Consider the following 12,942-nt stretch of genomic DNA (forward strand, 5'->3'; position numbering starts at 1 on the left):
CTCTCAGGCAAGGAGGTAAGGGAATTAGTACTGTGTGTTCAGGTGATGGCAAGGGATGAATTTTACCTCCAAATTTCATTTTCACAGGTAAAGCAGGAGTTGAACTCTGAATGCTTTACCCTATTGGATGGCTTTCTAGTCGATAGGGAAGATGATATACATGTGTGATAATCAAGGCATTCACAATAAGATACAAAACTGGGGAATTAGATCTCTTGGATATCTTTGAATTTTAGTCAGGAAAAATTATTCATCTTGCAGGCCACGAAAACAATGCAAGACATCTTATTCATTTGTCAGCCATGACCAAACAAGATTCAGAAAATCATTCTCTTGCTTCTCCCTCACACTTAGAAATGGCAGGTATGGGCTAGGTGTGGTGGCTTACACCTGTAATTTCAGCACTTTGGGAGGCCAAGGCAGGAAGATTGCTTGAAGCCAGGAGTTCGAGATCAGTCTGAGCAACAAAGCAAGAAACTGTCTTTAAAAAAAAAAAAAAAAAAAAAATTAAAAAATTAGCTAGATTTTGTGGTGTGCACCTGTATTCCCACCTACTTGGGAGACTGAGATGGGAGGATCATTTGAACCCAGGAGTTGAGGCTGCAGTGAGCCATGATCATTCCCCTGCACTCCAGCCTGGGTGACAGAATGAAACCCTGTCTCTAAAGAAAAAACAAACAATAATAAAAAAAGAAATGGCAGGTGGTGCACACTCAAAAGCTATTCATGACTGAGTTAGAAAAAGAACAGAGGCCGGGCGTGGTGGCTCACACCTGTAATCCCAGCACTTTGGGAGGCTGAGGCAGTTGGATCACTTGAGGGTCAGGAGTTTGAGACCAGTCTGGCCAAGATAGTGAAAACCTGTCTCTACCAAAAATACAAAAATTAGCCTGGTGTGGTGGCTCGTGCCTGTAATCTCAGCTACTCGGGAGGCTGGGGTGGGAGAACCCAGGAGGTGGAGGTTGCAGTGAGCCGAGATTGCACCATTGCACTCCAGCCTGGGCAACAAGAGTGAAACTCTGTCCAAAAAAAAAAAAAAGAAAAAGAAAAGAAAGAAAGAAAGAAAAAAAAGGGAGAACAGAGCAGAAGTAGAAATCAAAGTCTAAATTAAAAAAAAAACCGATTGCATCCAGAGAAGGCAAATATTCGTAACACATGTTCCCACAGTTCCAAATATTTCTTTGGATTGGATGTTTATTTTTAGTGAAGGCATTCAGGATTAGGTTAGATAGCAACCTGATCCACTGAACATTCATCTGGAAATTTGTCTTGAATTATTTTCTTGATGAAGGTTAAATATCTTGGAACAGAGTTGAAACAAAGGTTAGAACTGAGACTATTTTAAGACTCATCCATAAAGGTATGTTGTATGTGCTGTACTTCATTCCCCGCCTAATACAATGGGCTTTAGTACAGCTCATAAATGAAGTTCATGAGAAACACAAGCCTTGTGTGTATCTTTTCAATATTTCTTAGGAATGTAGCACTTATCTAGTTAATGTGGCCCTTGAATGTTTCCAGCTCCATTCTGCTCTTGGTTCAATAAAAGCAACTTGATCATAGCCAAGCATGAGCAGGGATTCTTTCAGCTGTTGAGTTGGTACATTCTCATTAGAGGGAAGGTATTATTTTCTACATTGCCTAAACTCTAAATAACTGACTTAAGGAAAATAAGATAAAGTATCTTTGCTGTGGTATACCGACTACTAAGATGGCCCTCAAAGCTCTCTGCCTCTTGGTTTCTGTGCTCTTGTGTAATTCCCTCCTCTTTTATGTGAGATGAACTTAGCATCCTGATTCTAAAGAACAGATTATGGCAAAAGTGATGGAATATTACTTCCAATATTAGATTTCAAAAGTCTGTGACTTCTGTCTTGCTAGCACTATCTTCCGCTCCATGGCTCTTCTTGCTTGATTGCTTGCTCTGGGGAAGCAAGCTGACACATGTAAAGTTGCCCTATGGAGAGCCCCATATGCCAAGGAATTGAGGGTGGCATCTGGCCAATAGCTAGTGAGAAAATGAAGTCCCTAGCCCAAAAGCCTTCGAGGGACTGAATCCCGTCAACGACCATGCATGGGAGTGAGCTTGGAAGCAGATACCTTCTTAGTTGTACATTGAGATGACAGCAGTTTGTGACAGTCCCTGAGCCACAAAACCCAGCTAAGCCACTCTCAGATTCCTGATCCATAGAAACAGAGATAATGAATGTTTGAAGCCATTAAGTTTTGAGTTAATTTGTTCCACAGTAAGAATAATGAATGCACCTGTTTATGGAAGTGGTACGGCTTGGGAGTGGGGCATAAAGGAAAGAGAATATGTATATACATTTGTGTCTGTCAAGTCACCAACTCAGGTAGGATCTTGGTGACAGATGTTCTACATACACTGTTTATATTCATTGCAACCACCTGGCAAGGATGGTGTTATTAATATATTTTGGATGAAACTGAAGTTACGGAAATTTCGTTATTTGGCTCAGAACATGTAGTTAGATGACAGAGATGAGAGAGAAAACAAAGTCTCCATTACTCTGAAGCTTTGGTTCTTTCCTCTGCATTAGACAGGTGTTAGAGGCCTGAGCAGGGATGAATAGGCTGGAAATCAGAATCATCTGTGGGTTTTTTGGTTTTGTTTTGTTTTTCTGAGACGGAGTCTTGCTCTGTCACCCAGGCCAGAGTGCAGTGGTATAATCTCGGCTCACTGCAACCTCCACCTCCCGAGTTCAAGCGATTCTTCTGTCTCAGTCTCCTGAGTAGCTGGGACTACAGGCATGTGCCACCACAGCTGGCTAATTGTTTTGTATTTTTTGTAGAGTCGAGGTTTCACCATGTTGGCCAGGATGGTCTTGATCTCCTGACCTTGTGATCTGCCTGCCTTGGCCTCCCAAAGTGCTGGGATTATAGGCATGAGCCACTGTGCCAAGCCTGTGTGTTGTTTTATAGTTAATCATGTCACTTTCTGTTACTAGAGGTCCTGACATTGTTTAAACTGAACCATACTACACAGTATAGTTGTACCAGAAGAGTTTTGCACTTGTCAAAGTTCAGCCATATCCCATGCAGCTTGGGTCCCAAATCAGAGAACAAAAACTACGCATTTCAGATAGGTTTTGATTGAGAATATGGTAGTCCTTAGATGCCTCTGTGGTGATTAACAAGGTGACCATGTGACTTTGGCATTCTGGGGTTAGGTTGTTTTAAAGAAGTGAAAAAAATCAAACAATAGTACCCAGAGTTCCACTATTTGATGAGCTTAATATATAGTCTGATATGTGCCAGGCCCTACCTCACCTACAGCCAAAGGTTGGCAAAATGAGTTTGGTTAAACAAGGATGAGTTGGAAGTAGAGTGGATATATGATGAGTGCTGCCTTCATTTGGTGGTGGGAACAAGATTATGAAAAAACAGAAGGGTACCCCTATAGCCCTGCACCTAGGAAGATGTAGGTAGCCCCAGATGCTCCTGTAGTGGCTTCTGGAGCTGGGTAGGCAACTACAGAATTTATTAGACTTAAGAACGGGCTGTGGCTCTGTCTCAGTAGCTCTAACATCAGGTCTAAGGTCTCTCTCCTATCATCAGCCCTTCAGCTCTTGAAACAGCTTTCCTGCCGATGGCTCTGGAGAGGGCCAGATAAGCCTCTCATTGCTCATGGGTTCTCATGCAAGTTACAGCCTGGCTTCCATGAGAATGGCCTCTCAACACATATAAGTTAAAGCCATCACAATTAGCTGACAAAGCCCATAGTTTCTCCTGGAGGGGGTGATTGGAGTAGTTTCTTTTTCAATGACTTCCTGCTACCTCACTGTGTTTTTGCATAGATTTCTCTTGAGCAGCACTGCCCAATAATGTAGGTAGCCCCTAGCCACATGAGGCTATGCAGCATTTGCAGTGGGGTTAGTGAGACAGATGAAGTAAAGTTTTCATTTAATTTCATTCAATTAATTTAAACTTAAATGACCATATGTAGCTGATGACTACTGTGTTGGATCACACAGTTCTAGAGGTTGTTCTCATTATATTGTTCTTTTGTTAATTTATTTTTGGCTAATATTTATTGGACATTTTCTATGTTCCAGGCACTATACTTAGAATTTTGCATATATTCATCCAATTTTTGTAGAACGCGATGAGACTGATAATATTATTTACATTTTCCAGAGCAGAAAATTGAATCTCAGAGATGAAGTGGCCTCCTTCAAATCACACAGGCAGGAAACAGGATTCAAAAGAAAGTCTGCCTGGCTCCAGCCCTGTGTTTCCTGTACAGAAGAATGAGGCAAAGTCAGCAGGAATAGAGTGAAAAAATGGACACAAGACAATGAAAATATAATCTGTGTTATAATAGGTTCTTTCATTTTATTTCTTATTATAAACACTTTGGCCACAGCAAATGTTAGTTTTTAAATAACCATAATTCAAAGCTTTCACATTCTATACTATTTTTCCCCAAGAAGCATCATCTATGAAAACAATCAGTGAACTCCAAAAGTCTACACTGGTAATGTGTACATTTATGCTATTGTGACAGTTAATACAAATAGTAAAAATACTCGTCTATTGTAGGCTTATGGGTTTGTAAAATGCCTTAAGGGAGGCCATGAACAACACAAAGAAGAGAGACAGCATGGATAGACACGGCTTCTATTTGGGGAAAATTTGCAGAACATAGGAGGTATGCAATACATGTTTATTGATAGTGAAGATGATAAAACTCTATTTCTGCTGGTCTTTCCTTTAGATTTTTCTTAAAGAATACATGGTATATTTGTGCTCAACCTTCTCAGAATCATCACAAACACCCTGGCACTTAGAGAGTCATAGCTGCAGTATAATTGGGTCTGATTACATGCAGAAGAAAAATAAATTAAACCGTAGGTACTATTGAAATTGTGCTGAAAACTTTATGTAAGTCAGGAAGCCCCTCACTAGAACAGGCTGAAACTCTTGAATGCTTTGCATCCTCATATATAAGAAAATATCAGTGTTTAAAAATCAAGGAAGTCATTCAAAAAAATTCACCCTTTAGACCTTACTGGTAGGTAGACTATATTTCAGACAGATCAATATCTTTATAATATAGGTATTTGAAAGTGAAATATGCTACTTATAATAACGATGTAGTTTCTTATCTGCAAGTACAGGTACTATAATTTAAACCATAAGATGCTTCATTCAGCATCTTTGATTGTTTGATTGTTTCATTCAGCAAAATTCTTGGCACTGTTTTGGGATTTCACTGAATTTTGATGATGATATTAGATTAAACGTTTTAGATTTAGTTGTAAAATGACACAAAAATCCAATAATCTATTTCCAGTGTTCAATATGCAATTTTTATAAATACATGAAACAACTCATATAAAAATATAAATGTTAAGGTCACTTGCAGCAAAATATGGCACATTAGAATTACTTATTAAATGTTTATACATCTAAAGGTAGGCACTTCATAAAATTTGCATTTTGTTAAAATGCAACAATTTGATGTCAGTATCTTAATTTTGTCATTAACTTTTTAAAGAGAACAGATTACCAAAATTTTACAAAGGAGAGAAAAATAAGAATTCCACAGAAGAAAATCCGAACTTCATTTCTCTCTCTTACTTCTTTTTGCAAGCCTGTTGTGTGTCTTCATGGTCAAGGTCTGAGATTTTTGCTCCCTGACCTAAAATCTTTGGGAATATTTGGTTCCTCATCTTTTACCAGAAGCGAAGTATCTGCTGCCTATGGAACTTGCTACAATTTTTTTTCTCCCAGTGGTTGGAATAACGTTTATTTTGATCCACTATAAAACTATAAAACAGTAGCTGGTGTTGAAGAGTTCTTGGCTTTAAGTAGCTGTTGAGTTGTTTTTGGTCTTGTTTTAACTCCCTAATTATATAAATAAGATTCAAATCTTTCTGTTGTATTCACTCGTAGACACAATAGAAATTCACTTCACACCCACCTAAAAGATGAGGAGAACTTCTGAGGCCCAATGGACCCATCTACTATTTGATTTCATTGTCCCTCCTAGAGCAGGTCTCTACAGGGAGCTTCACAAAGCAATCTAGTTATGGCTCTTTCTTATACAAAACCCAGAGTACCCTTCCTGTCACTTCCATTGGGACCTCAAACAGTGCTAGGAACATAGTTGGCTCTTAGGCACTCAGAATACATTTATTGATGAATGAAAGAATGAACAATTCCAATTCTGACTTTCAAAGCTACATACAATAAAGTTGCTTTCTTGTGTAGGCCAAACCATTCTCCCGTCCTACTTAGATCTTCTTTTTTCCAGGATTAGTACTGAAACTTCCTTCACCTAGCCCTTAAACAACATGATTATTAGATATTTTGTCAATCACATTACTGTTCTCTGAATGTGCTTAGGTAGATCAGAAGATCTCTTAAAATGTGGTTCCATGGAAGCAAACATTAATACTCCAGATGGGGTCAGGTTTGAGCAGGGTGCAAACCCTACATCTCCTCGCAGGAATATTCTACCTGACGTATTATCTGATACCAAAAAGTATTCCTTGGAGCAATTCTTTCCTGCTTGTTTCTGAGTAGAGGCATTTTATTCCAGGCAAGATCATGGATTGGCACATTTTCTTTTCTGGGAGATAGATTATTTCCTTGGGTTTCCAGGATAAGGAGGAGGTGGAGAACGCTGTGCTGAACCCTGTGGGGTGGGAGAGTATGGAGGAGGCAAGTCTGCACAGTATTCCATCTCGTGGTCGTAACTATAGGGTGGTGGTACTGCTGAAAAAGAAGGGGAAGAGAGCATCAGGCAGTTAGCAAATATTTGCATTTCTACTGTGTTGAAGTCACCAGGCTAGATACTTTGGGAGGGGACATAAATTGTGGCTGCCGAAAACTTAGTTTTATTAGGTTGATACCACATAGGTATGAAAGGGTAAGTGCTTGTTCTTAAATGTGGTATCATGGATTAAAGTGTTTAGAATTGGTTGTTTAGAGAAAGTTTCTTGGAAATATGATGCTGAAGGGGCAGAGAGAGAAGCAGAGGGACAATTCAGGTTGAACAAAAGCATTGAAGCAAGAGAGCCCTTCACCTCAAGCAATATGTACATAAAAGGAAGAATGGGAAAAGACAATGAGGAATCTGGGTGTATCACCACGGTGGGCTCTGAATGCGACGTAGAGTATATAACACGGAGTTATCAGGGATTCTTTGAACATGGTAGTGAATATGCTTTGGGAAGACCACTCTCAGCAGTCGACAGAGGCAGAGGTAGATCAAAGAAAGGTACAACAGTGTAATGGCATATGTGAGGGATTATAAGGGGCTCAAGAAAGTGAAGGAAAAGACATCTTAACAGTCTTTTAGCAGCCAAGTCTTTAGGTGATGACTGGGTGTGTGGAGAAAGAGGGGAGAAAGTGAAAGAAGGGGCTGAGGTATTGAGTACCCAGTATAGGATTCCTATAATTGGAGGGTGGTGGAACCATTATAGAAATATGAAGAAGAAGACAAAAAAGGAGGAAAAATAAGTTAGGGAAGGAAGATGAAGAATTTACTTTTCTGAATCTTATTTGAAAATGTTTCTTAATTTTTTACTGTACCATATGTCACTGTTTCAAAAAAGTTTTTAAATTTTAAATTTATTTTATTTATTTATTTTTGGAGACGGAGTTTCGCTCTTGTTACCCAGGCTGGAGTGCAATGGCGTGATCTCAGCTCACCACAACCTCCACCTCCTGGGTTCAGGAAATTCTCCCGCCTTAGCTTCCTGAGTAGCTGGGATTACAGGCACGCACCACCATGCCCAGCTAATTTTTTGTATTTTTAGTAGAGACGGGGTTTCACGATGTTGACCAGGATGGTCTCGATCTCTTGTATTTTATTTTTTAATTGACAAATAATAATTGTACATATTCATGGGGTACATAGTGATGTTTTGACACATATTATATGTAATAATCAGATCAGGGTAACTGTTATACCCATCGTCTCAAACATTTATCATTTCTTTATGTTGGGAACATTTAGTGTCCTCCTTCTACCCGTTTGAAACTATATATTATTGTTGACTGTAGTCATCCTGCAGTGATATAGAACACTGGAATTTATTTCTCCTATCTAGCTGTAATTTTATATTCTTTAACAAATTGTTCCCTATCTATCCCTTTTCCCTACCCTTCCCAGCCTCTAGTAACCTCTGTTCTACTTCTTAATACACTTTATGATGACTATGCGTAAATGTCTATTTTGTAGTGGTATCTTCCCCATCTCTAGTGTTGAAAGAGAAGTACTCCTGGAGCTGAAATTTATCCATGTTTCCAAGAAATGAATCATTTTGCAACATCTGAGTAACCACCTCAAGAACCAATCTGATGATTTGCCAGTAGTTGAGTCATCATCAGGATCCTGATTCTGCTTGGAAACTGACATGCCTTAATTGCCTACTGTGAATGTAACCTAAATCACAAGACTAGTGTCATAATAATGCAAATAATTGGGCAAGCTTTTAATATTAAATTGGCAGAAAAGAACAAGCAACATTTCAACAAACTTTTCTAAACGTCTTCTATTAGGTTGATGCAAAAGTAATTGCAGTTTTTGCCATTAAAGTAATTGCAGTTTTTGCAACTTGTAGCAACCTTAATTTGTACTTCTTCCAATAAGAATTGGACAGTTTTCTAACAGACATATACAAACACAGGGCTTCCACCGACATGCAGATAAAAGCTATGTTTTTGATACGGTTTGGCTCTGTGTCCTCACCCAAATGTCATGTCAAATTGTAATTCCCAATGTTGGAGGAGGGACTTGGTGGGAGGTGACTGGATCATGGAGGTAGATTTCCCCCTTGCTGTTCTCATGATAGTGAGTGAGTTTTTAAGAGATACGGTTGTTTCAAAGGGTGCAGCATTTTCCGCTTCTTTCTCTCTTCTGCTGGCCATGTGAAGATGTGTTTACTTTCCCTTTACCTTCTGCCATAATTGTAAGTTTCCTGAGGCCTCCCCAGCCATGCTTCCTGTACAGTCAGTGGTAGTGTGAGTCAGTTAAACCTCTTTTCTCCATAAGTTACCCAGACTCAGGTATGTCTTTATAGCAGTGTGAGAACAGACTAAGGCAATTTTCTTCTGGATCCTTTTAGTTTGCCTATGTTTACCAGGAGCTTGATGATTTTAACCATTTAGTGATTGCCCTGTACTTGGAGGATGTGAGGAAGCAGAATTCAGCCACTGAAGAGAAGAGGAAGACGGAGCCACAGAACGGAATGGGATGTCCCCTGAGTTGTGGAGCAAAAGCTTTGCAAGTCTCTAGTGGGCTGGGCAGGCTGAGAGCATTCAGCCGAGAACACAGCTCTGTAAATAAATCAAGGAGGATGCATACAGTTTCCCTGGTGCTCCATCCGACCCTTGGAGGCTGGGCTACTCCAAGCTCTGTTTCCTGCAACAAAATAGAGTAACTCCTGTGGAGTCTAAACACACATTCCCTCCACATTACACCCACTCCTCAGCTTCATTACATTTAGGAGCACTGAGACAAAGAGATTTATAATAAACTTCATCCAAGCCAGGAATGAAACACTGCAGCCTCCATGGAAAATAGGAAGTTGCAGCAGGAAACCCATTGAACTGTTTCTCATAAGCATGTGGTTCCTTGTTGTTTTTCTGCCAAAGCTTTTCCCTGCCTCCTACTTGAGGAGCACACACCAACAGATTCTGCAGACTGACTCTACATCATTCTCTGTCATGAAGCCATGGCGTGTGTTTATGTGTCTGTAATAAAGCGTTTATATTCTGCCATCTGCATAAAAACTGCTGGAGGACATTTCAGCAAGAATCCCTATGGTTTATGCAGCTGCATGTTGAACATGAAAATGACAGTGGTCTTTTATTCATATAACATTTGAACTTCAATAAAGTTCTAATGTAGTGTTAAAGAGTGATAGTTTGAGGACTACCCATCAAGAGATGAAATAGTGTATCTTTTATAAATAATATCAGCCTCTGGAAGACATTTGAAATAATATTTGTACAATTGTGGGCTGTATTATCTTTCTTTCTTGCACATAATAAAGTTTCACTGGAAGTAAACTTTTTAAAGTATCAATTTTAGAATTCCTGATTAACCATAAGAGATTCTGTTCTTTTTTTTATAGATCAAATCACACTTAAAAGTTGCATGGATGCAGCTGGAGACATGGTGCCTTTGAAATCCTTTCATAATCAATATTCTAATCTCCTATTTAAGTAGGGTAAATAGGCCATTTATCTTCAATGTCTGATGTAGCTGTCTACAATATTAAAACATTTAGCAATGCCATGAAATTCGGAGAAGAAATGTAATGTTTTCTACCTGGTCAGGCCAATATTTCTAAAGCTAATGTGGTGGGAAGATGATGCAAGGTCTTTCCCAAACTCTTCACAATTATTTCAGAAAATTTGGAAAAAGAAGAAAATCATCCATAATTTTGTCACCCCAATTTAACAATTATTCCATCCACTATTCGCTATTTTGAGTTTTTTTAAAATTATAATTAATGTAGTGATGAATATCTTCTTTTTTATTAGGCTTTTAAATTATTTCGATTATATTTTTATAATCACATAAACTTTATATACACATAGACTTTTAAAAATTATTTTGATTATATTTTTAGAATAAAATTCCAAGAATTAATTAGCTGGTTGAAATAACACATACATTTTATTGCTTAGAACACATTATAAAACTACTTTCAAAAAGAACTTCTCATCTTGTAAGGGTGTATAAGTACATTATCATTTAATATTTTAGTAAATTAAGTGAAAAATGTAGGTATTTTACTTGATCATATCTTGTCTGCTGTTACTCATATTGAGTGAATTTTTTGTTGTTCTGGACTGGTGATAGTTTCTAAATGAGGATCTTAATTTCAATGAAGATATAAGTAAGATATAAAAAGCACATAAAATTATACATCTTTTAAGAAAAACTCTTTGTCAAAATGGTGTATTATATAATTTTTACCTTACTGACATACTCAAGTTTAAAACCTATGCGTAACAAAATATACGATTATTCATTCAAAAATCTCTTTTGTGCTGTTTCTCAGTTTAAAAATTAGTCTTCTTTTTCAGATAGTTGATACATAACTAACCTATTTCTGAGTTTACCCATTCAAATTTATATATTTAATGCTTCTCTATATCTGTTATTTTATTTGGTGCATTTTTGCATCAGAGTTTATGTTTTCTAAATTTTAAATTTTGATTAAGCCAAATTATCTAAATGTGGCTTATTAAATAATCCTTATATTTTACATCTTTTGCTATGTTTCCTTTATTGTATATAAAATTCTAATCTACCCATTCTGTTCAAATGACTAAGGTATATCTTTTTGTACCAGACCTCAATTTTATTATTACTGATTTTAAGTAGTTTTAATACCTGGTAGAACTGATGACTCTCCTTCCTCATATTTAATAACAATTTCTTATTGCAAACCTTCTCATCTACTCTCCCCCAAACCCCACTACTCACAATTTGCCTGAACCCCACCCAGAAGAGAGGGTTTCAATAAAGACCCACACGGCTCCTGCAAGACCTCCATTACCTTCATCCCCAGCCACATAAATTCAGTACTGCCCATTTATCCTCTACAATGGCCTAATACGCGGTAGAGTAGAGCCTATTGTTCCCCTTCCCCTCAGATAGCATCAAGACAAGTTCCATCAATCCCTCTGTCACCATGAGAAAGACAGGCTTCCTTATTGTAGACTTTAATGCTGGAAAGCTTTGCACATCGATTTTTACTAATTTTCCAAACTTTCCCCACCCCTTTCACTGTGCTCAGTGGAACACAATCTGTCACCTCATCCTCTCTCCCTGCCTCCACCATGTGACTCCTGCTTGCAGAATGAAGTTCTCTTCTGATCCTGTTTTCTTGAGAAATGAGATCTGTTGAGAAGTCATCTGCTGACAGTGAGAAGGCTGAATGGATTTCTGAGTTTTGAAATGAAGGAAGAATGCACGAGATGGTTAACTCAAGGAGTGGAAGGGAACATTCACATCACCTTTTTACTCTAATTAAAATTTGATTTTCCAGGAGAGGGTGGCTTCCTCAGCAACACTACCAAAGCAGAGCTATTCTTCTTCCACAGCCGCCCACCTATAGGGCCAGGAGGTGCTCAGGTTGTTCATAATCTTCATAGCCAATTTTCAAACTATTATCTATTCTTCCTCTTTAAAACCTTTAATAGCACATATGCCATAAAAAAAGAAGCATATGCCATGCTCTGCTCCCCTTTATTTTGATGGAGTAGGTGCTTTGCTATTTTGCCCTGGCCGGGATTGAACTTGAGGTCTTCCTGCCTTAGCCTCCATAGTAGCTGGGGTGATCTTATACTACTTCCTTCCTTCCTTTTTTTTTTTTTTTTGAGAGACAGAGTCTCGCCCTGTCACCCAGGCTGGAGTGCAGTGGTGCGATTTTGGCTCACTGCAACCTTCGCCTCCCGGATTCAAGCAATTCTCCTGCCTCAGCCACACAAGTAGCTGGTATTACAGGTGTCCACCACCATGCCCAGCTAATTCTTTGTATCTTTAGTAGAGATGGGTTTTCATCATGTTGGCCAGGCTGGTCTCGAACTCCTGACCTCATGATCCACCCATCTCAGACTCCCAAAGTTCTGGGATTACAGGCATGAGCCACCACGCCCAGCCCATCCTTGTTATCAATATCTGTGGTCTGCCGTACCCCAAACCTTCATTCACTGAAGAGTTAACATCTGGCCCATGGTCTCTCTTTCCTCCACAACTTCTCTTATCATTCTTGTGATTTCAACATCCACCTAACCCTGCCTCTCAAGTCCCTTCACTATTTTTCCTTCAAAAGTCTCTTCACCCTTGTTGTTGGCAATAGCAGTATTATTTTGTAAATCTTAATTTACAAATCTGACCACCACCTCTTTCTAGGATACTCATTCTACTGCATCTTGGATCTCACCTGG

The 12,942-nt window shown here is 38.7% G+C and overlaps 1 protein-coding gene across 1 annotated transcript in view; it reads right to left on the reverse strand.

Annotated features, from left to right (window-relative positions):
• Window positions 1-5,194: 5,194 nt before the first annotated feature.
• Window positions 5,195-12,942, reverse strand: part of CYYR1 (cysteine and tyrosine rich 1) — a 108,342-nt gene continuing 100,594 nt past the window's right edge. Inside the window, 1 exon segment of the mRNA XM_064380076.1 lies at window positions 5,195-6,741. Within this exon segment, the coding sequence (XP_064236146.1) occupies window positions 6,611-6,741 (131 nt within the window). The 3' untranslated portion in view covers window positions 5,195-6,610.

The sequence above is a fragment of the Aotus nancymaae genome, unplaced genomic scaffold (assembly GCF_030222135.1).
Source record: "Aotus nancymaae isolate 86718 unplaced genomic scaffold, 86718_ANA_hifiasm-v0.15.2.pri h1tg000022l_1, whole genome shotgun sequence".
NCBI classification, from domain to species: Eukaryota; Metazoa; Chordata; class Mammalia; order Primates; family Aotidae; genus Aotus; species Aotus nancymaae.